The following is a 25990-nucleotide window of genomic DNA, read 5'->3' as shown; positions in this document are numbered from 1 at the left end:
TTTCCGAGTGTTGCAAAGTTTTCTGAGTGCATGTCAAAATGCTGGTTCAGCATATCGCAAAATGTATCATTTTCATGTCTGGACTGGTAAGTACCAGTAAATCGGTTATACTGCCAGCCCTAGAAAAGAGTTTGCTTAAAACTGTTCACCCATCAGGAAATGGGTACCTGGTGTGATAAGGCAGCTGGGGTTATCTGGTTTAATGATATCCAGCATGCTGTATACACTTAATGGATGCCCATATGTTCTGCGCTATAGAAGTGGCCTTATTAAGTTATGATACATAAGGGTATGCAATCCATGTCTAAAGTACAGCACAAAAAGATAAACACTCAATGATTTTTGGTTCAAGAACATTTATTTACATTTTGACATCTCAGAAAAAAACAGTTTCACAAATGTATTTACAACTTCACATAAAACATTGTGATGAGTATCATATGCAATCTTGTTTATCTGTATCATCAGGCAGAGTAAAGAGATACATACTGTACTGTCAGAAATGTTGCACATACTGGACAAGAAATCATTTGCAACCTTGCTTCTCAGTCCACCACCAGCAAATACAATAACCATTAATACATTGAACACTCTTAAAAACACATCTGGACACATGTCAGCAGCATATCTGTGAAGATCCCAGTTATAACCGGTCTCCAGTAACCCATGATTGCTGTAAGAGGCCAGTAACTGGATTGGTTGGTCAGACTCACTGACTTGGTTGAAACATCATCGTATCCCAACTGCTCAGATCTATGGTCATGATGTTCATCACTGACCTGTCTGGTCTCGACTCGATTATTTACAGACCTCCACTATTTTTGTATCCCCACTGTAGATGACATCATCACGGAAGTATGATGTCACAATCATTACACTTCATTCTTCCTGATGATACTAATAAAACATGAAATGTTGGGCCTTACTTTACATTCTCAATATTTTGGACATTACACTCAAATTGCAAGTATTTTATTAATAGATATAATTCAATAGATCAATACATCACATCAGATGCTTCATGTACCTAAACATTCACGTGTAACAAGAGGTGGGCAAGGAGTACTTTTCAGAAGTTTAACCCAAGGATCTTCAAGTGGAATACAGTGCTTAGATTCTTGAAACTCTCTTAGCGCTAAGATAGACATAAATGCCATGCATTAACATACACTTGCAACTATTGTATCGCTAAGAGAGCTTCAAACATCTAGGCACTTCTGACAAGTACACTTCCTCCTATATGTCCAGGAAATGCTTTTAATACATCTTGTCATCCTTTCTGAGTAAACTTGGACAATTAGGTGTAAATATGTCTTACCTAACAGTATAAAGAAATAAAGTAAAAAGCGTATAAAAGTCTGGATGCTATGCACCAACTCTTCCTGGGTACCCAATGTAGGTTTGAGAAGATGACAAAAAAATGAAGAATTAGCAGAACTATTTAGAAGTGAAAAACATATATACTGATATACACCTATAACCTTAATAAAATTCAGCAGGGGTGAGTACTGAGTCAGAAAGAAATGTGAACATTAGTGACTTGAGAGTAACTGTGGAGATTTACATACAGAAAATATCACATTATTTACTCTTGGGGTGGGTTGTCATGTGGGTATCTACTCCAGATCCACCTAACCCTGGTACCCAGGTCACGCAGCCCATATAACTTGGTTAAATAGTGGCAAGGAATAAAGGTGCAAACTCAGCTGATGCAAACGTGACACTTGTGTAAACAATTACTGCAGCAGGGAGCTAGCAGTGTCTCACAGGGATCTCAAAGTGAGGTTTGGTCAGAAAGCAATGAGGTCTACAGGAATGTGTGAGGATAGAAGTCAGGTCCCATGTGATCAACAGAAACACTGCTGCACAACAGGAACTGTCATGTTTTTGACAGCGCTACAAACCACAGATCAACAATATTCGAAGTCCAATAACAAACTGAAGTATACAGTAATGACACAAACAACTCAACAGAATACTGTCAGATGCCGCCAAATATTCAGTCAGTCTAGTCACATAATCACAAAGTGGTCATCATCAGTGTTTCATCATGTTTTCTGCTTTTGAGTTAGTGTGGCATACTGTGCCTAGTCTTCCTGTTTTCAATACAGTATACACTAGTCTTATCCACGTAGCTGTGTGAGAGGCAGGTAGAGATAAATGCCAGATATGTGTATTGTCCACGACGAACACACTCACATGAAGGTGATGTGCATTGTCCACGATGAACACACTCACATGAAGGTGATGTGTATTGTCCACGATGAACACACTCACATGAAGGTGATGTGTATTGTCCACGACGAACACACTCACATGAAGGTGATGTGCATTGTCCACGACGAACACACTCACATGAAGGTGATGTGTATTGTCCACGACGAACACACTCACATGAAGGTGATGTGTATTGTCCACGATGAACACACTCACATGAAGGTGATGTGTATTGTCCACGATGAACACACTCACATGAAGGTGATGTGCATTGTCCACGACGAACACACTCACATGAAGGTGATGTGCATTGTCCGTGACGAACACACTCACATGAAGGTGATGTGCATTGTCCACGACGAACACACTCACATGAAGGTGATGTGTATTGTCCACGACGAACACACTCACATGAAGGTGATGTGTATTGTCCACGATGAACACACTCACATGAAGGTGATGTGTATTGTCCACGATGAACACACTCACATGAAGGTGATGTGCATTGTCCACGACGAACACACTCACATGAAGGTGATGTGCATTGTCCGTGACGAACACACTCACATGAAGGTGATGTGTATTGTCCACGATGAACACACTCACATGAAGGTGATGTGTATTGTCCACGATGAACACACTTACATGAAGGTGATGTGTATTGTCCACGACGAACACACTCACATGAAGGTGATGAGTATTGTCCACGACGAACACACTCACATGAAGGTGATGTGCATTGTCCACGACGAACACACTCACATGAAGGTGATGTGTATTGTCCACGATGAACACACTCACATGAAGGTGATGTGTATTGTCCACGATGAACACACTCACATGAAGGTGATGTGTATTGTCCAGGGTGAAAATATGTCTAAGTTATTACCACAAATTTCATAAGTAACACAGATCCTTAATATATCTGTATAAGGAGCTTTATTTTGAGATGTTGAACACTCCTATTTGGATGGTAAACTGATGTCAACACATCAACTTGCTGACAACCTGTGAGACTGTTTTAGTTTGGAGATACTTAAAATACTATATGTGAGATCATGGGAAGTAACTGTACATCATGAACAGGATCAACACTACGTCACATGTTTCTTTTGCCAATAAATATTAAAATATTTAATGCTCTGCCACATAAAAACATGACATACATATACAAATATAAACATATTCAACCACTTGTAATTATCACAAAGGCTTTAGCTGAAAAGAATGTGTATCTGTTACATGTATCTGGAAGTGATCTAAGTGTCCAGTAAATTCACATATTGAAACAACAACATTCTCATGGTAAGAAACATAAGATGAGATGTTACTGCAGTGCTTGATATGAAAAACGCCAGAAGATCAGGCCTTGGAACACCTGCAGGACAGGGGCTCTGCACACAGCATGACCACCCTCAACATTGACAACTGCACACAGGGCCATGATGGGATACCTCCTCCAGAAGTCTCAGTCTTCATTACCACAGATTCACGAGTGGTGGAGCCTTGGCAAGACATCACAAAATGATACCAGGGTTCCTCACATATGTGCACTTTGTCAAAATTTTCTCAAACTCACTAACCTACTGATCCAGGCAATGTCTGCTTCTGGACATTGTGTTGCAACAGTCTCCCCATGAGAAGCCCATGTTTGGAAGACAGGATTCACCCTAGCCTTTGCCCTTCAAAGGAAATGTACTGAGGTATTCAACATACACAACTCCAACCAGGTGCCTCTTCCATGCAGAAGCTCTGCTGTTCTCAATACTCACATAGTCACTATCAGGACGATTGTAACATTCAAATGTTAAGACAGAAAATAATTTCAATATCAAAGTTCATCCTTCCTCATAGACACAAACACCATGTTTGCAATCAAGGAATGTTTTCATACAGGTTAGCTGAAGACAGCTTAAACATTTCATCTTCTAATTAGGCCAAAGCCCTTGCTAACCGGCAACTACATTTTCACTTGAATGCATATTTGTCTTACTAGGAGTATTTCTGCTCAAGATGTTTTCAATGCATAAGGTTCTGTACAGAGAATTGTTTTGTTGTTCTAATGTTCCGTCAGAGAATCCTCACAGGCACTAAATTCAGTATCAAACATTGATACCATAAGATTGCCAACAATGGCAATGGTCATAAAGAGATTGCCCAAACAGTACATAATGATATGCTGGTAGTTCAACATAAACCATAAATCACACAAAAGGTCATGTCTATTGGTATAAGCCAATGTTTATGAAGTAGGCCTTAGAGTATATTATAGGCCATTGTCTATGATATAATTGCAATGATTACTGCATGAAAACATCTCAGAGTGATTATTATGCTTGAGCAAAATGTAGGCCATTTTGTCTGCTGCAATTGTACTTACTATAAGAACAAAGCAATGCTACATTAATAACTGATCAAGAACACAGCATTGCTTTTGTCATCTAACAACCAACAAAATACAACCATAACAATCTGGTCAATAATGTAAGGATTCCATAAGGCTGGGAGGTTATCTGAACTATTGGTGTGGTTGTCACTTACAATAGGCGAAACACCTACGACTGTTATATGCATGTGAGGCAGCTTTGTTACTTCTACACTGTATTAAGTCCTTGTAGCCCATCCCAAGAGCAGAATTAAAACAACAGCCCTTTCACAACACAAGACAACTGATGCAGACATGATCCTAAAGAGCTAACGTTTCTAAGATTAAACGAAATGTTGTCATCTGGTTGTATTTAGTAAGGAAGACAGGAACCTCCACCAGTTTGGCCAATATATTGATCAAGGATAAATCAAGTTCTTATTTGACCTATTTTTAAGGAATTGTGTTCCTTTTAATTCTGTCCAGTACCAGCCTAAAGTGGCTGATCACAAGATCAAGATTTGAACTGTTACCACACTTGCAGTATCTGCTGGATCTATGGTAAAAGCACCATGTATATAGTGACTGAGTAAATTCTACTCCCTACAGGGGTCTTGGAGAAGTTGGACTGATGCAGTGTCCTTGTTGGCACCATCTTCCTTTGGTTTACTGGAAGCCCAGTTCCATGGCATCATGCTGCCCTGAGCTGATGTCTCCTCCTTGCTACTGCTGTCTGACAGAGATGACGATTTCTGGGACAAGTTGTTCATCTCCACTTCTGTGATGTTGTCTTGTCGCTTTTTTATCATGTTTCCACCAATGTAACCTGTGAAAATGTAATTTATATGATAAAACTGATATTGTATAGTTATCCTGACTCATGCTACATAGCTTATCTGTCTTGTCCTTTCAATGGTTATGTGGAAACTTGAATCTCACTAACACCTGTGGAGCCTCAAATTCCTGCCAAAAGCATCCCACATGAGCTGAGCCATGTTCACTTCACTTTCTCCTGATGTGTTCACACTAAGGCCAGCAGTTAGCCTGTAGCGCTGAGATTGGACAGCTTGGAAGGACCTTCCAATTATGAGTGAGGATATGAATAAAATATCAGTTTTATCATGAAAATTTGTCCTTCTCTGACTCATGCTATACTGCTTACAGAATATGACAGAATAGGTGGTGGGTCAGCCAGCTAACTGGATTCACTGTGACTGTTAGATAAAGATAGACATACACTGACAATACACCCCTTGGAACTCTTCTTTTCTGCTTCTGAAAAAAATGATGTCAAAACACCACCATCTCTTACATTGAAAAAAGTTCAGTTATAGATTTTGTGAATTTTAGATAATTTAGTACATTGTGATGACTAGTTATTTAGAATGATCCATCGTTAAATCAAGGACCATTACCACAAACTCAAGTGTGACCTATTTGTCAAGGTGAGGACTATTACTGATATTGACTCTAAATCACTGATGCTCTGACATAACTAGCATGACAGAGGAATATTGACTCTTCATCGGTGGAAATGGGACAACTGTTTGGCCTCAACAACCTAACATGATAAGGGTGAGTTTCTCATCATCTAGATGGAACTGTGAGTTGTAGATACACCAACTGGTATGGTTGCATATGTAAATTGCCACGGGGCAGAGGAAATTCCGAAGAGGAGGGTCCTCCACTGGTATTGCTGTCCTTGATACAGGAATCAAAGATATTTCCATAGAGATGTGCAGGTTGATGACTTGTAGATCTATGCTGGCTAGGTAGTCATATATTCTGATTAGATGTTGCAAATGTGACAAGTGTAGAAGATGAGACAGAACTTAGAGTTTTTCTTCAGTACTAGGAAAGTTGGAGAATAAAAGCCGAAAGTCAGACAGTGATGATCTAGGACGTCTATGGCATTTTTTGCAAGGAGCAAGTTGATGGTATCTTTCTGCTTGATGTGCTGTAATTTGGGACATTGGTATACCTGCAGGAGGTGGTGTCACCTTGAGCTAGATCTCATTTCTCGCGAATCACAAACAGGACATAGTCATCTTCTAAGATTCTTTAATTTTCCTGGTAGTAGCCTTGACATCCACCCAATGCGAAAGGTTGTACAGGAATGGCTGACCTGATCTAAAAAACAAAACTGGGGAGCGGTCTCTCTCAGAACATCCTTTTGAGTTCTCATATGAGCGACAAAATTTTGAAGAGATCTTCATGCCTTCATGCCTAGATGTGAAATCTATTTATGGTAGACTAGTCTGCGGCGTAGACCAGCTGATGTGAGCCAAAACGGTCTAATGGTTGTTGCTGCAAGTCCCAGTTAAATAGCCTTTAATCTGTTGACAGAATAAGACCTCCATGACCAGTCAAACAACGCTGTACACTGCCATGTGGACTGTAAATGCAGCCTTTCCCATGTTGTTTACCTCTGTAGATCCCTTCTGGATACTTGAACTGTGACCAAGTTCTGAGCAGGGTGTTGTCTCTAATGATTCTTTACTAATTCCAAAAAAGTGATGGCACCGGTGTTGCAGTCATAAGATATCATGGATAAATCTTGTGTATCATCTGGTCCTAAGATTGAAGACAAAGCCAGTATACGGAACTGTATATCCAGTTGACATGGCAGTTTCTTTGCTAATGGACCTGTCAGATTCCAAAAAAGTGATGGCACCAGTGTCATGGAATTTTGTGCCTCATTGATTTCTTTGCCAACATTTGACCTTGTCTGTAACATCTATGTTTGGCCTGTGCTGGAGTTACACCAGTGAACAAATGTATAGAGGACTGACTTGAAGTGTGCAAAAACCTTCGCTGAATAGTATTGATGTTGTAAGACTGTCTCCCCGTTAGCTGTGTCTGTGTTCTACTTTTTTATCTTTATTGAAGTTAATGTGGTTGTCATCATATACAGATGATGTGATCAGGTTCCCACACCTCCTTAATGTTATTACTGGATGACTGTAGAAACTGGTCTTATTGAAGCGTCGTAAAATAGCCTTGAATAACCAAATTGTGTTGCAATACACAAAAAGGTTACAGTAGAGGTGATATCTTCGCTGCAACGACTATATATCAAAAACTGTTCGTCCAATCTTTGGCTGGTGATGACTGCCAAACTGTCCTCTTGTTCTCTGCACACTGTACATGAACAATGTAAATGAGGATATGTATCTTGTGATGTGGACACCATCTTCTTGTAATCAGTTTGCCATGTATGAATGTCTCATTTACAACCATTTGTGTGAAGAGGATCCAACTTTGGTGTTTTCCTCAGACATTATCCGACAGCTTAAGTTTCAGATGTGTGCCTGTTCCTTCATCCACACACTGATCCAACATAGCCAAGATCTATGTTGTAACTTGCTTCATGAATCCGTCTGGAAAGTAGTTCTATGATGTGGGTAGAAACATAACATGATGAGGATCCAACTTCAGTGTTTTCATAAGACGTTATCCGCCATCTTTAGTTTCATATGTGTGCCTCATCCTTCAGCCACACACTGATCCAACATAGCCTGCATTTATGTTGTAACCTGCTTCATGAATCCATCTGGGATGAAGTTCTAACATGTGGGTCGAAACATGATATATTGGAAGCGTTCGAGAACGGTAAGCTGCTGTCAACACCTTCCTGAAGATGTAGGCTCATGGAACCTCCCTTGATGACTGCACTTCCTTTTGTGGAACGTGCCTTTGAGGAACGTACCTTCATGGAGCCGGTGTTCCTGACATCCTCCAGACTTCTTATAGTTGAAGTGGCTGACAATGATGATCTTCATGAACGCCAACATTTGTGCAGGTCCTCCTTTTCATCCAAGAGACAATGCGTGCATGCCTGGGTCACTGCTGAACACAGTCAGTGTCGTCAGGGTACCGTCAGTTGCTGAGCAACGACAAGTGGTCCAAACTGATGAATGCCAGTGATGTCCTCCGTGGCTATGTCTCGCAGGTAATGGTTGGCGAATACCGTATTTGCCTTCCAAAAACAGCCTTCCATAATAGTAGCTTTATATGCTCTAAGTATATCAGCTCTGAACCACAATGAGATAGTGTTGCCGGATACTTCCTTGGGTGTCTCAGTAGATATATGGATGAATAGGCGCTTGAACCGTTGTCTTCTAGACTTGGTACATGCAATGTATATTTTCAATGCTCTCACTGGACATAATCATAAATCTTGTGTATCATGTGGTCCTAAGATTGAAGACAAAGCCAGTATACGGAACTGTATATCCAGTTGACCTGGCAGTTGATTCTTTGCTATGAAATCCCATCTTAGACCCAAATGAGCTGTTTCTTGGTCACTTGTATCAAACTTCGTTCGATTAAAGTCTAGAGCATGAATTTCAGGCATTCTTGCCACTGTAGCCAGGGCAAGTAAAAATAGAGTCTTTTGAGTCAACATGTCAATTTAAGTTTGGTCAAGTGGTTCATATGCATCACTTGTGTGGTGTTGGAGTACAATATTTAGATCCCATGCTGGAGCCCTAAATCTGTGTTATTGATCTTCCAACTTTCACGAACGTAGTAACGCAATGAGCTCTGGTACTTTTGTCAGTTTGGTCCCTGTTCCTATGACTGAGCTGAGAGCAGCTAAGTATGTAGATAATGTAGGACCTTTCAGACCCTTATACTGAAGTTAATAGCATAAATAATCTGCTATTTGAGGATGAGTTGCCTTGTTTGCTGAAAATCCCTTTTTTCTGGCGTATGTCTCAAACCGTTGTCATAAAGTGTGCGAGTGGATTTCCGTAAAGCTACGGTAACTGTTTTTGCTGCTCTCGCCGAATATCCTCTTAATTTCAAACAAGTCTTAATATGGTCCATATGTGAAGACGAAATACTTATGGTTGGCCGTGCATTTGTTTTGTGTGGGGATGAATTAGAAGATTCTTCCACTCTGGTAATTGTAGTGTTGGTTGTTCTAGCTCTTCTATAAGTGTTGGAAACCAATCTCTCATTGGCCAGTAGGGCATGACCAAAATCAGTTGTAACCTCTTTGTTCGTCTGATTTTCTCGATGACTGTTGGTAACAGTACTGGAGGGGGAAATGCGTTTAGTCCTTCCCATGGAATGCTGAGAGCATCCGTTGTCCAGGCTAAGGGATGTGGTACTGGCGACATAAAGGATGTTGTCTGTTGAATCTCGTTGCAAATAGGTCTATTTGCGGTGATCCGATAGTTTGACTGATTAGTTGAAACGCTTCCCGATGCTGCATCCATTCTGTTGGGAGATGGACGCAGGGGACGAGATAGAGCGTCTGCTGTGATGTTGCAGGCTCCTGGTATGTGACATGCTTTTACTTGAAGATTCAGACTGTCGACTAGGTTGAACAGTTGAAACGTTAGGCGTAGTAGAGATAGTGATCTTGTTGACCCTGTTTGTTTAAGTAAAACGCTACTTTCAGTTGTCCATGTGGATCATTAATAACTTGTCTCTCAATGCTGTAGACACAGGCCAAACATATCTTGCGCTGACGTGAGGAGGTCCAGTAGACACTGCCATTGTCAAAGTGCTAATGGAGAGAGTAGACCTTGCATTATCATTTCTTGAATCTTGACCCACCGGTCCTCTGGAAGGAATTTGATATCTTGTTGGGGTTCCAGTTCCGATCTTAGGTGATTTACTAACCAACCCAGTTGTGTTAGTAGCCTGAATTATAGTCTGAGTTGACTTTTCCGTTAATGTGCTTGTATCCCATTGTCCAGGTAAAAAGCACTGTGTAGCCCCCAAGGTGGAGATAATTGAAGATGGGCTTGATTATCCGTGTAAATAGCCATGGGGCCGAAGATATTCAAACAGTAGGACTGTCCACTGGTAATGCTGGCCCGTTGAAAAGGAAATACAGATATTTCCTGGATTCAGGTATGCATCTTATAGATCTATGCTGGCTAGATAGCCTGCTGGTCTGATGAGGAGTCTTAGTTGAGGAAGATGTACCATCTTGAAATGTTCTGGCTTCCGTAGAAACTTTTTGTTGAATTCCTTTACGTTGTAAATGAGACGGAATTTCTCTCTGGAATTTTTCTTAGGTACTAAGAAAATTGGGGAGTAAAATCCAGGCGTTAGACTCTGTGGCTGTATTGCTTCTACTGCTCCCTTCTGCAACAGTGTTGATAAAGCATCGGTCAACTTGTCTAGCTGATTATTTGTGTAGATGAGGGGAGTTGGTAGTTTTGTGAGCGGTGGTGTATCCTCCAGCGGAATCTTGTAGCTGTCTCGTAGAATATTTACTGGATTGCTAAACTTAGTGATTAGAGTCTCGTTGATGGCTCTAGATCGAGCTAATCCGAAAAAAGTTTGCCTCGTAGTAGTGTCCAGTTCCGCCAGTCTTCTGTCTTCCACCTTATAAAATCTACTGCGAGCTCAGTTAATGACTTTATAACCTTCGTCGACCTCAGGTGCTCTGATGAATGGCTCCTTATTATGACGAGGGAAACCATGTGCGTTAAAAGGCGGCACATGTTGCTGTTGAAACTTGGTTGCTGTCTTGAAAGACAAAGTCTCAGGAATCATTGATACAGGAGCTATCGGTGGAAATGTTAAGGTATCAATGTCGTCACTCACCTGAGTGAGTGCACTAACTCAGCGTGGGTATATCCTTCTCTGTGCTGCGATCTGATGATCGGGACCTGGATCTTCTGGAGTGCGTGCATGCATGCACCTCCTCTTCATCCTCAGACGTATGTGCCGGTTTAGATGAATGCTCTCACGGATTCACATCATTGACGAGTGCAGTCGTCTTTCCTCCTCCAATCTTCATTCCATGAGGTTCATCGTCTGCGTTGTGAATTGTTGCATGAAGACACCTCTGTAAAATGCATGTGGTGCGTGCATTGACGACTGTGTTGAAGAGTTGTCTATGATGCCATGAATGCAGTTTACATCTGCGATGTCTGTTGTAGATGATATTTGTTCTGAGGTGTTGAAGATACAGTCGGGGTCGATCTAGTTGCCAATGTCCGATGAGTGGCGTCTTAACATTAACATCAAAATATTGACGTTCTTCTAAGGGGACTATCTCCTCCCCAAATGACTTCTTCATCAACGAGGGATGATTCTGCGATGATCTTACAGATGACGACTTTGACTTCTTAATTTTCTTAGTCTGAGACTGTCTTGTCTCAACAGATGGTCTCTTCTGAGTCATGGGAGGGGACTCGCCCGACCCTGGACACAACCTTGGAGATACAGCTGGTATCTCGCTGGAATGAATCTCAGCATCAATAATTAAACGGTTACCTGACTTTATTTCACTAGATTTAGACACAGCTAATGTGAGTCGACATTGCTTATGTCTAGCACGTCTGTGAACAGACCGTAAATATAATAAGAATTCTGCTTCAGACAATTTAATGCAAAATACACAACAAGTATGAGCGGAACATAAAGGTTTACACGTCGGGCAAAGTACGTGTGGGTCAACCGCCGACAGCCATAATCTGCACTGAAAACATGATTTCATCAACTGAGACAAAGTCTCAGTTGACGTAATACGTGTTAGAAACAGACACAATAATCACAAATTTGTATAATAATAACAAATATATACAAGACAAAAAACGCATACAGCACAAATTTTAATAGTGAGAAAAACAAAAGAATGACCCCAGGTGCCTCCAGCCACCCTCATCGGGTGATAGTGATAGAGTGAAGTATCATGGTGGTCAGCTGACCATGTGGAGGAGAGGGAGGTAATACTTGGGTGAGTGTGATTTTACGTCTGCTTCTTTTAGAAGGGAACTCAAAGGGATTTCCACTACCTTCGCCAGGAAGAGGAGAGTAGGCAATTTAGTATGAGTCAGGATAAGTAAAAGTGATTATTTTGCTGTAAATCTCTCACAGAAAGACACAAAAATCTCAATTTTAAACATACCCCCCTTCTACAACTTAGAGGACAATGTGTGAAACCTTTGGAAGGAATGGAAACCTACTGACCCACCACTCCGCCTGCTGCTGCCCCTGCTAGTGCACCAACCTTGGCCATAGCAATTGCTCCAAGGGGTCCTGCCACTACCCCTCCTATTACCGCCCCTACCACAGGAATGACAGCTGCCTTGTACTTGGCTGCCTGAAACACAAATACGCTGGTCAAATTAACGGTGATTAATGCAGGGAAACACATATGTTTAAGAAACAGACACATGACTACTGAACCCTGGACAAAGATATACCTTGGCCACAAGGCTTTGTAATTTATCTGACTTACCACACTTCAACCTTACTTTGGAACAAAATGTGATGAGAATTTGAAGGGAATAACGAATGAAAATCTTGCAAAAGCTTCACCTACTATTGCAAGAGGATGGCTGGGTAGTAGCCAAGTACAGATCATGATGGCACACAGGACTGTTACCGGCACTTCACATACCTTCCCAAGACTAAGGGCACCTGTATTGACATCATGCTGCGCCTTGTCGATGTTGTCTTCTATATGGTCCAACTGATCCCCCTGGTGCTGTGAAGATAACAAACACAACGTCCCAAGTGCCATCACATCATACATGTAATTTTTTAAAGTAAAATTGATATTGCATACTTATCCTGACTCATGCTCATTATGCTTATCTCCTCCCTTATCTGCAAAGATAGTCAAACACTTGAAATCCCTTGAAGTTCCCTATTTTGAAGTGGACATACAATACACTCACTTATAGCAAGCCTCCCCATTTCCCGCCACATCTGTCACATGACCAGCCCTTTTTGTCACTCTCTCCTTAATTCCATGAGCCCGACATAAGAATAACTGTGAATTCATTGTGCCTGAGTGGGGCGGTTGGGAGGGCTTGACATCGTGAGTCAGAGTAAGTATAAAATATCAATTTTATTGACAAAATTACATATTTTTCTTATCCTGACTCTTGCTTATTATGCTTACAGAATCCAATGGAAACTGTGGTGGGTCAGGCCATGTTGGATTTTGATGACTGCCATATAAGCAGGTTCAGTACTTCCCCCTTTCAGGAACTATGACTGAGATCTTCCAACATTCATGCGTGAAATGGGGGATCACATCCAGTTCAACTTCTCTTCTTGTGAAGCAGTCGTTGACTGGAATGAGAAGATATCAGGTAGCATCCTGCTAGTGTCTTATGCAACTGTATGTCAAGATTCCTATCAAGAGAAGTTGCGACCCTTCACATGTACAAATATCTTCATTAAAAGTACTGGGCAATAATCACTCATGCTAGTCTGTTAGAGACGTGCGCATGGACTCTCAACCATTTTACTCTGCAGAGCATCTTGGTCTCAACAACTCAAGAGACAAAGAGTGAGATTTCATATATACTAGTTTCTTCCTCCAACTATCTATCTACAGCAACTCTTTCTTCATATCCTCATCATAGAGTTATGACCCTTCTTCATGTACAAGTAATTCCTTTGTAAGTACAGGGTCATCATCACTCTTTATAAAAAGGGGTGACTGAAAGTCAGTGCCTTTGTGGAACCGTTAGTTGTTGTGGTACAACAAGTGGCCCAAACTGGTGAATGCCAGCGACTTCCTCAGTGGTCATGTCATGTAGGTGGTGGTGGTGGTGGTTGGCAAACACTGTGGATGATTTCCAAAAGCAGCCATCCATTATCATTGTAAGCGGGCTATTTCCATGTAGAGCAAGTGTCGACGCCAAGGCTTGTACTTCATGTGGATTGGAGGCTTGTGGTGGTTCAAATCCTGCTGCATTGTAGGCCCTCAGTGTAACGGTTGTCATCAAAACTGAAACAGTGTTGCGGGATACTTCCACAGGTGTCTCAGTAGATAGTGGGATGAATAGGTGCTTGAACCTTGTCTCCTTGACTCAGTTCGCTGAACATATATTTTCAATGCTCTGACTGGGAATAATGATAAATCCTGTATATCATGTGGCTTGAGGACTGTCAGTAATGCTGGGATGTGAAATTGTCGTATTGGTTGTCCAAGCAGTTGAAATTTAGTGATAAATCCTATCACAGTCCTTGGTGCTCAATCTGACGATGATCGGTGTCAAATCTTGTACCTCTGAAGTCCAGAGCATGTATTTCTGACATCTGTGCTGCCATTGATAGGGCAAGTAGAAACTGCATTTCCTGTGTCAACAGTTTGAAGGATGTCAGCGGTGAGATGTTGGAGTACAACATTCAAGTCCCAAGCTGGTGCCCTAAATCTGCATTGTTGGTCTTCTAGATTGAATGAGCGTAGTAAGGCGAACTAGATCCCAAATCTCAGGGAGATGGCAAAGCTGAGTGATACTATGGAGGTCGATGGTGTATAACCTTTAAGTTTCCTTGTATGCCGTAGGTGACATAAGTGGTCTGCTACTTGAGAGTGTGTGGCTTTCAATGAAGCCCTTCCACTTGGCATATGTCCTAAATCGCATTAATTTATCCTCATATAACTCATTAAGCCCGAGAGCCACTTCACTGCTCAATACCTGAATCCCCATGCTGATTGCCTGGCTGACAGTGGCGAGACTAATTAGGGATATTCACGCCTGATATCCCTGGCAGGTTTTTTTGGAGATTACAGGAAACTGAAGCAAGGAGCAAGTCCTGATTGTTTAATTGCGTTGTAAAGATATATGCTGAAAGAAAGCAGGAGTGAATACATGTCATATATGTAACGTTTTACGTAATTTTATTGCACTTTCTCTTGTAGACTGGCATGTACATATGTATTTTCTCAACACGTTTGTATTCTTTGTATGTAAGAGATACTTAAACAAATTGTCCCTCTCAAATCTTTGAATGGAGTAATTAGTTCAAAACATCTATGTCAATGGCCGTAAAGAAGAATTTACGCACATGCTTAATAATCTTCTATGAAAGAAGCATTTTTGCTGATACATTGCTAATGCATACTGAATGTTTTAAGGAAAGTACTAATAAGCTAGTCTGTGACTTAGCAGGTTCACAGTTTGTCACTTTGGTTCATCCAGATTTAACACAGAAAATATCCGTTATCATATGAACGTGCAAGTACATATACTGTATAATACTATTCCTTGCACATACATAAGACAAAGGGTCATGGGATGGGGCGTCATCAAAGTTCCTGAATAGGACGTTTTGTATATCAACTGTTCAATATAGTGCTGATTTGTTATCAATGACCAATTGTATCATGAGGTACCTTTCACATAGGAAATGACAGGTGATGGGGCGTAGGCTAAATTTCTGAAGAGCACGTTTGGTCACTAGACAGCTTGGATAGAGATTGATTATTGCTAGATCGCTGACCAATCGATATGCTGGGTTTTGGCTTTATCAAATCTAGCTATCATAAAAAAGTTTGTGTATCGTGAAGATACATAATCGCAAGGATGCCTGAAATGTACACACAAGACTAACACAGGACTAACAAGCATTTTGGTGAGTTTATTTTTGCTTAAAGTGCGATTATTATTACCCCTGATAACCTAATCCAACCATTGAGTAGAGATAGCATTTATTTGCATATACATTTTGCGCACACTACTTGTACATCAAACATAATGGCTTGCTGAACATTTCAATATTATCTGCACATTGTTACGAATGAATATCATAATTCAAGTACATGGATTATAGAATTCAAAAAGTGACACGACACTGATTTATTATAATGTATACACTTGCAATTGAATATTTATGAAGATGGGCATGCCTATATTTGTTTTGAATGCAAACGAGGTTCAGAGGATTGATAATGGGCAAGAGTCCATAAAACAGGTTGTCCAATGATATAACAGTGCATTAGCTTTTTTTACACTTTTCACGGGACAAAACTTTACCTGGACATGCATTCTGCCAGAGGTGTTCAGATATCTTGTTAGCATTGTCTGATTGAATGATTATGCGCATCAATTCCGTAACTGATATATCATCCTCCTTTTATTGATGATGGATCTAACATGTGATCATTACAGAGGATAAGATAATTATAGAGATCAAATACAAACGTTTCTTACACAATGCTTATGTAAATTGCATTGAAAAAACACATTTCAAATCAACATGAAACTTTCAACACCTTTGTATGGTTTATGTGTGTGTGTGTCTGTGTGCGTGCGTGCATTATGAGTCAATGTAAGAGTTATCACTTCATATTCGATTATGTATTATTATCTACTTTAGAATTATTATGAAAAATCAATAGTAACAATTGAGTTGGGTCTAAATTAGTAACTTGGTTTATTTTAAATCTATACGAACATGGGTGTAATACAGTATTGCTATTTATGTCTACGATTCATTATACAAACTATTACAACGAATGAATGAATGTATGATTTAATTTACCGGTAGAAGATTTTGTAACCTTGTCACCGTTAATTCAATCAATGTGAAAAAATAGTATTTTAGTATTCACTCCCAATGACAAGTAACAAACACTTACCTAATGTAACAACATGTTATAATCACCTTTCTTGCAGACATGTGTTCAGTTACCTATATAAGCCCATGACATTGCTTGCAATTGTTATCAAAACACTTTATACTTCTTTTGATTAACACAGAATGTAACCTCTGTCGTACAAAAAGCTAACCTTTGATCATTCCTGCTAAATTGATTGAAATAATAGGTACAGTACGAAATTAAAATGTAAAACGCATATGAGAGTCTCTCGCTGAATGAGAGGTGCTTTCTACTGACGACCATATGCGGCTCTCGCTGAATACGAGGTGCTTTTTGTTACTGCCCATATGCGGCTCTCACTGTGAGAAGCTAATTAATTTGCCACACATATGAGTCTCTCGGCCTTAATGAGATAAGGTACGAGTAGACCTATGTAGAGCTAAGGTGACTGCCTTGACCACTTTAGTGGAATATCCTTAATGTTTCAAGCAGGCTTAGATACCATCCATATGTGTGTGGATAGACGAGTTGGTTCTTGACCACTCTGGGATACTCAGTGTCCTAGATCATAGATGAGTACTGGGATCCATTCTCTCACTGGCCAGTAGGCGCGACTTCAGTCAGTTGCAGTATCATCGTCTATTTTATCTTTCTGATGACTTTCGGTAGTAAGACTGGAGGTGGGAACAAGTAAGCATTTATTCCTTCCCCCGGGATGCTGAGAGTGAGTGTTGTCCATGCAAATGGATCCGGTACTGGAGATATAAATGTTGCTGTCTGTTGAACCTGGTGGGAAATAGGTCAATCTGCAGTGATCCGAATGTCTGACTGATGAGTTAAAATGATCTATCCACACTGTTGGAGATGGTTGTAGAGCATGTGATATAGCATCTGCCATGATGTTGCATGCACTTAGGATGTAACATGCCTTTATGTACACATTCAAGTCATTGATGATGTCAATGAGTTGAAAGTAAGCAGTGTCAGCATGTGAGATCATGTTGAACCTTGCTTGTTTATGTAGCACACTACTGTGGAAGAGTCAGTTTGGAACATCAGCGGTTTGTTCCTCAATGCTGTCAACCAGTGTTGCACTGCGTTGATTACAATTTTCATCTCCAGGTGAAATGCATGTTGATATGCAGAGTGCTGTTCGTTGCTCTCCCAAATTCCTGTTGCAACCTCATTGTCCAGATGGGCATACCAACCTTGTAATATCACATCTACTTAGAGATGGCTCTAGCAGTTCAGCACTGTCAGTACTGTCAAATAAGTATCTGCAACATTGTAATGGGTGTAGTTGTAGTCTTATCCTTCAGGTCAAAACCTGAGGTGAATAGATTGTGATGATACTGCCACTGTCGCAGTGGTAAAGAAGAGAGTAGAACTTGTGGTATCATGGCTTGAATCTTGTCTCAACACTATCATCTGACTGATATCATCTATCGTCTGACTTCATTAGTAATCTTCCGGTAATGCGAAACTGTTCTGTGTACACTATGCTTGTTGCTGCAGGAATGTTTCAAACGGCTGAACATACATGAAGACAGTCAGTGAGGTAGTACAAACAAGTACACGCTTCATCTGTAATGAAGATGTTGGTACTGGATCACTTAGTCTTCAGTTAATCAACACTGTAAGTTGTGAGTGAGCTGTCCTGCATGGGAAGTCTGTTTATAGGTGGCTGACTGTCGTGGCAAAATCTGCCATCTGTTGCTGCATGCCTCTACCTAAACAATGTTGAATCTGCTGTATGAAGACCTCTGGCCTCATGAAGACAATCGAATTCTGTGTGAAGGAGTGAAATATAAAAGGATATTAATCGCCTCGTTGGGCGATGGAGGACAGAGCGACAAAGGGATGGTCAAGTCACTGTTGTGGTGGGAAACGTGGAGGCTTCCTGTGGGTAGGTGTATTGTACATCCCCCTTCAATAGAAGGGAACTTCAAGGGATTTCAAATGTTCCACTATCTTTGGATAAAGGGAGGGGATAAGCATTATAAGCATGAGTCAGGACAAGGAAAAATATTTACGTTCAGTCACAGGTAATACGTTCTTAGGTAGGTTAGACTATAGTTGATAAGAGGGGATGTCAAAATGTAGTGAGCCTAACTATTTTCTTGATGTCCAATGTTTTTCTAATGTTATCATTTCATTGTGATCGGATCATTAGCAAAGCCATATCCAAAGTTTCAAATATGTGGGTAACATCATCACATCACATTGGGAAATAATATTTACAAAATGAAAACGATATGTCACTTGGTACCTCTTGGATAATGGTATGTCCTAGGATAATATATAAGATATGTTCAGAATGGTATTGAATGTATTCCAGTCGTAATCAACAGCTAAACATTTGGATTGCTTGAATTAGATTTAGACATGGGCTGTTTTTCAAGGACATGCCCATTTTAATCTTTCACAAACATTGCGTACATATATTCAAGCTGGCACCATTTACAATGTATTGGGAGCTGACACCTGCGTAACCATTCAGTATTTAACTTAAACCCTTGGCATAATGTATGAATAGTGAAAACATTAGAATCAGTTATGTCCATCTGGAAGTGGGTGGGTAGCGTCTCCAAAACAAGCTCTTTCAGAACACATGAAGAGGGGAGTTACTTTAACAAGCAAGTGTAGTTTCAAATAGCCTTTTTATGTACTTCTACCTACTTCATGCACACAAAATGTTTCTTGCATATTTTTTTCCTGAAGTGTGTGATGCAATTATTGCAAATTTTGCATTTAGGGGGTCGGGGGTTTTGGTGGGATGGCGTACCAAGATTAAAGTCAAGCAAAATGGTACATGCCAAATCAATTTGCTTGAGACTGACAGATATTATGTAGAACAGTCTAAGTAAACCTAGCTTCAAATGTTATTCGTTACACTCCTACTCCTACATTTCTAACAAACGTAGAAGTTCACATCATGTAACCTTTGAGCAACCTATGACCGTCCAGACAAAGGCTACTGTTTGGGGTTTGGTGGGACTTACAAAATAGACCTGTGACTGACAATGATCTCTCAACACAAGATAATCCACATATAACACTGATATTTGACCTGCAGTATATATGCTTTTCAGTTTCTGTTGACATGCTTACCATTAGCTAATATTTCTGCAAACTGACAGCCTTGAATATTGCCCAAAACACAATTTTCAGCGACAGTTTAATCACTGCTATGGCATGTTCCATGTACATCGCCCGGAAACAATTGTATCCAAAGTAGCATTTGGAATCATTTAGGTACAAAAAGATATGCATGAATGTCCACTTTTGTGATTTGGTAAGCTGTGCTCTGATTGGTCAGTTTCAGAGGTTACCTGATGCGACCTTCTAATGGACATATTTAATGTCATATTACAGTTGATGCATACAGAGATAAGACATTTTTAGTGTTATACTTTAGTAGATACATACATCGACCATTGAAGCAAATTCATGGATCATTTCATTCAGCTCTACCAGGTTCTGAAAAAAAGAAACCCAGTAAGAAAATGTGCATGGGTAATAATGGCAGCCAACATTGAAAGATGGAATAACTTGATTTGCATTCATTGAACACTAATGTAAATTCCTAGTGCCAAATTCGTATTTCATAATGGCTTTAGCTCAGTCAGATAACTGATTGTTCAGTTTGCATTGAAAACTACATTATCCATGATTGGTATGGTATATATCATTCATAGCTGATGCATAGCACCATGAAATAACAAATGAAATAACAAGCAGTCGTCACTAAGGTGATATAATCTCCCACCACAAAATGTAATTTTTTAAAGTAAAATTGATATTTTATACTTATTTTGACTCATGCTTATCACGCTTACCTTCTTTTATGTGAATGATAGTGGAAAACGTGAATCCTTTGTGGTTCCCTTGAACAGGATGTTAAGTTCACTCACCGGAGGATGAAACGCATATGTGTTCATTCCTTCACATGACATGCTCAGTGCATCTGTTGCCCAGGCTTGAGGATCGGTACTGGTGAGACAATGTCTGTAGTTGCTTGTTTAACCTTGTGGCCAACAGGTCTAAGACGGACTATGAGCAAGAATGCCTCTGGGTGGAGCATGCATTCTGTGGGTGACGGATGAAGTGGACGAGATAGAGCGTCTGCCAGCACATTCTTGGGTCCTGGCATGTGACAGGCCTTTAGCCAGATGTTTAATTTGTCTGCTGAAGCCAGCTTGGTGTTCTTGTTGATCCCTGTCGGTTTACGTAGAATGCCACTGTTGAGCTGTCTGTGCGTCAGCATTCGGTTGATCAGTGGGCTTGACCATTGTTGTATGGCGTTGATCACAGCTTTCATCTCCAACTGGTTGATGTGAAGATGTTATTGTTTTGACCACTGCCCTGATGCCACTTCATTGTCGAGCTGTGCTCTGCTCCTCGTACGTTGTCTACGGAGTGGTGCATGTCAAAGTTGGCTCTTCCAAATATGTCCCTCCACAAACATTCAACTAGTCATTCCACCATAAAAGGCGTCTCACCAGGAATAGCTGCAGCAGATGTAACTGTAGTCTTCTTCTGTGAGTTAGGTCTTGTGCTGAGGTGAGTAGACCCAGGAGATACTGCGATGTTCATAGTGATAACAGAGAGACGACTGCTTCTGGAATCAAGGCTTGGATCTTGACCAAACAATCTTCTGTGATCACAATACGATTTTGTGTGCTGAACCTTATTCCTGGGAACTGAACATCTTGCTCAGGTACCAACTCTGACTTCATCAAGTAATCTAGCCATTCTGCGAGCTGTTTGATGATGAAATCTAGCTACTGCCTGAGTTGACTGACTTCTTGATGGACTTATATCCCATTGTCCAGATAGAGGGCACTGCCATGATGTAGGTAGGTGACAATGGGCTTGGTAACTTGATAAAGAACCACTGGGCCAAAGATATTCCAAATGGCAAGATGCTCCACTGGAACTGTCAACACCTGAATAATAATCTCAGGTACATTTTTGACGCCTGATGAATTGGGATGTGAGGATATGCATCTTGAAGGCCTATGCTGGCTAAGTAATCTGCTGGACAGATGAGTTTTCTGAGTTGCAGCAGGTGGATCCTCTTGCATTTCTCTGGCTTAAGTAGATAGTCTTGGTTGAATCTCTTCATGTTGTCTATTAACCTGAAGTTCTCTTGGGTACCAGGAAAAATTGGGCATCAGATGATGTTGATCTACAATTTCTACAGCGTTTTTAGCCTTTAGGGAGTTGATGGCTTCCTCTAGCTTTTCTGCCTGGTTGTCTGTGTAGTTTAGGACTAACTGGACAAGGGTCAGTCAGTGGTGTAGCATTCAGCTGCATTCTATAATCTTATTGCAGTACTTGTGAGATGTAGTCTTCTAATATTCCCCAGAGGATTCCCTTCTTCTTTTCTACGCACGATGTCCTCGTACTTTGAAGGCTTGCTGATGTGACTTTATAGTCCCTTGTAGTCTTGGGAACGCAGTCTCTGGAACCTTCTTCCATTTCCTCCATGATGGCTGAGTCTCCCAAACATAAAGATATTCTCAAACATGAGTGTTGTGTTTGGACGTAGAATTGTAGGGAAGAGGATGTAGATCTCTCAGGAACAGGTACTTAAAGTCTTCCTCAACCGCTGTCTGTCCTCGTAGGGTTCTGAATTGCAGTGCTGTCTTGAGTGAACGGACATTCCATCAAAGCCATGCTCTGTAAACTGCTTCATGAAGTCACCCAGATCGAAGCATTGTAGGCTGGAACTGAAAGACTGTAGATGAAGCGTTTGAGAATGCTGAGGCTTCATCTGCGTCTTCTTGCATCTACAATGAGGTTATACTGGTATTGTCTCTGTTGAGGATGGTCTTCTAACAGCTGAACAGCTGTTGTTGCATAGGACTATTGTCTGCCGTGTAGGTAGAATAAATCACTTTTCTAGTGGATTTTACTAGTACTTCAGGCAGCAGTATTGGAGGGTAAGCATATATGTCTGCTTGATTTGGAGGCACAATGTCTTAGTTGAGCGACCTCTTATGCATTGTGTTACTGGAGCAAGTTGACTTTGATGAGGTCCTAGATGAAGATGATTTCTTCTTAGTCAAATATGAAAAGTGGTGGGAAAGAATTTAAGGGAGGCACTTTGAGGGTGAGTGAACTTTTACATCCTTTTCAAGGGAACTACAAGGGATTTGAGTGAGGGGATTTCACTATCCTTCGAATAGAAGAAGAAAAGCATAAAAACATGAGTCAGGATAAGGAAAAATATGATGGAATTGCTTATCAAAAAGCATTTAAGACAAGTTTTGAAAGACTATGAAGAAGATCCCGTGAACCGTTCTTGAGATATCTTGCTGACAATCTTTACAAGCTAAAATCTCCAAAGTGTTGTTGCGACCTTGAAAGTTACATGAAGATCACTAAATTGCCCTGGTCCTAGATAAAGTTTGGTGTCAAACATGAAGATAATCCTGTGAATGGCTCTTAAGGTATCTCACTGAAAACTTAGCGAAAAACATCAAAGCCTCTTTGTGACCTTGTAATAAAGTTCAAGGTCACCAAACCTGGCTCTGACCTTACACATACTGTGATGAACCTAGGTACCAAGTATGAAAAGAATGTAGTTAATGGATTTGTATTTCCCCAGACTCTATGTACAGCCAAAGTGTAAATTTGTAATGCAGCAGTGAGAGGACTGACATACATTAAGTGTGTAATCCAGTGGTGAGAGGATGGACAGCTGGGGATGGGCAATGATGCAATTACCTCCTGTAGGTTCTCCCATGATGCTGCTGCCTCTGTGTTGTCAGGGATGCTGTGAAGCTGGACCTGATGGTTGCTGAGTGATGAGGGAAGACTGGTGGAGTTCATGTCAGTACTAGGACATTCCGGTGTGGCTGGTGATGATCTGAAGGAATCTATCAAAGTAAACATGGTATTCATTATTCATTGTTAATTTCTTTTGTTTTGGGGGGACAAGTATTAAATACAGTCTACAAGAACCTTAAACCTACTCTTTCTAAACCCCTTCCTATGTCAGTCAAAAGACTAATTTTTATCCATATGCCTTCTCATGGCGGTCTCACATAGTATGCAATATTACCGGAAAAATCGATACAGTATTTCACAATACAAATATTGTGATACAAACATCAGATTCAGATTCTGCAATATATTGGGTCCTCAGAGTCAGCTCCGTTTGAAGTATTTACCCTTGATTTCTTGAGCAAGAAAAATACTCTAAAAGTGCCAAATATTCTACCAAATGCTCTACCACATGCTTCATGTTTTGGGGTTTGGAAGTTTTATCTATAAATTGTATATTTATATATTTATCCTATCTTACAGTTTGTACTTCTTTCTCCTGCTTCAATGCTGAGTGGAACACAAATCAATGTTCCCCAGGCTGCTCTCCTTATAGAACAGGTCCCTAGTCCTATGCTGTGCATGTAGCTCGCTTCCCTGTCTACCCACGTGACTACCTCAGAGTGATCATTCTCTCGGAGCCAATGACAGTTGTAACTGTAATTGACTGGGCGGACATACACTGCATGCGACAGGATCAGTATATAAATATAAAATATAGACCTAAAATTTCCAAATTTGTAAACTTATCCTATCTCACGATTTACACTTATCCCACGGATGGACTTGGGGTCATATATTACCCTAAATATAAAAGCACTGACAGTATACACTGTAAAGGCTTCTATCTGACTAGCATAGTTCCTATGCTAGTGATGGGTTCTCCCAAACATCTTGGGTTACTAGGCACAATGGCTACAAAGGAGTGGGTGCTCCTGAGAGATGTGGTGTTTGGCCACAAGCCTCACATTCGCAAGGTGACACAACTGGGTGAATCACCTCACTTCGTTGCAATTTATCAGAGTACCCTGGCGACTAGTAATCGGGCTCACACCTGCTTCAAGATAGCCCCATCGTGAAGAGGGGAAAAGGAAACTGAATCGGGAAAGCTCATAGGTTTAAGATTCAGTACCAGAACAACACCACATGACTTCCACTTCTTACCCTAAGAAATCCATAAAAGATAACGGGAAGGACTTGCAACACTGAGGTGATTGCTCCGTAGAGTAGAGGTCAGCAAGTTAGGTTGTTGCTTCTACATCGCAAATACAAGAACTAACCACTTTGAATCTGTATAGAAGGTAATTGCAATAACCCAATAACAATGAGTGAAGAGTTCTAATCCCAGGAGAATCACAAACAAAAATCAGACATAAAATTCAGAATTTTATTCAGTGTGTACACGAGAGCAAATGCATAGATGCAGGTGACAAGTCGGGGTGAAGGGCACAATATAGACTCCAGCGTAAACATTTTGCTTGTCAAGCCACCAATGAAGGATTGGTCTTTGCTGTACGGGAAGATAAATCAACACCCTGGGGTTGTTGTTCTGGATGTACAGGCACAAAAACATCTGAAGAGAGTGAAGGTGCAGTTGGCCTCTGTAACTAGTTGGCTAGAAACTCCAGTCACTGGTGCAGAGATCAGTCCAATGCTTTTGTCCCATCTGTCCTGGGGCACAAACAACAAGGCCTGCTGTGTATGAAATACCGCCTGTATTGGTGGGATTGGGGGAACGTGGTGGTGGAGATGCCACCATGAGAGGATTTCCTACCCCTGTTCCTCCATTGTGTGATGGGTCTGTCACTAAAACAATCCTTCCACTCCGCGTTGGTTGGAGAAAAACGTGGTGGTTTGTGTTGTTTAAAGGATTTCTGCAGCTGAGATTTCTGCATTTTCAGTAATTCAACGGAAACTTGAAAATGAGTCTCCTGATGCACTTCGGTAGAAACCTCTCCAATATTGCCACCAAAAAGCACATCTGAAGACCAAGGCTGCCTAACAATTCAGCTCTAAATCATACATCCCAGGACAAAATGTTGAGGGGACCTCCCCTACTAACCGCAAGTATGTAACCAAAAAATATGGGATACTTGGTCTAGAATGATCTGAAACTGGTCTAGAACCAACGACATACATCCCTTAACATAACCATCCTGGTCAGTATAGGCATGGGCAATAGCAGCAGTAATGGCGTCCACTGCTGAAATAGCACAACTGATGTAGGGTAGTGTACGACAAACAGTCACATCTACATG

The 25990-nt window shown here is 40.8% G+C and overlaps 1 protein-coding gene and 1 pseudogene across 2 annotated transcripts in view; both read right to left on the bottom strand.

Moving 5' to 3' along the window:
• Window positions 1-339: 339 nt before the first annotated feature.
• The window catches only part of LOC137298872 (syntaxin-17-like), a 37356-nt gene continuing 11705 nt past the window's right edge, over window positions 340-25990 (bottom strand). For both annotated transcript variants that reach the window (XM_067831213.1, XM_067831214.1), the window contains exons 4-8: window positions 23634-23785; window positions 20328-20378; window positions 12957-13043; window positions 12524-12656; window positions 340-5408 (exon numbers count right to left, since the gene is read on the bottom strand). In XM_067831213.1, the coding sequence (XP_067687314.1) occupies window positions 5179-5408; window positions 12524-12656; window positions 12957-13043; window positions 20328-20378; window positions 23634-23785 (653 nt within the window). In that variant the 3' untranslated portion in view covers window positions 340-5178. The remainder of the gene's footprint in view (window positions 5409-12523; window positions 12657-12956; window positions 13044-20327; window positions 20379-23633; window positions 23786-25990) is intronic.
• On the bottom strand, window positions 8451-11735 carry LOC137297746 (uncharacterized; annotated as a pseudogene).

This window comes from Haliotis asinina, chromosome 10 (genome assembly GCF_037392515.1).
Source record: "Haliotis asinina isolate JCU_RB_2024 chromosome 10, JCU_Hal_asi_v2, whole genome shotgun sequence".
Lineage (NCBI taxonomy): Eukaryota > Metazoa > Mollusca > Gastropoda > Lepetellida > Haliotidae > Haliotis > Haliotis asinina.
This window is presented reverse-complemented; position numbering and strand designations above follow the sequence as displayed.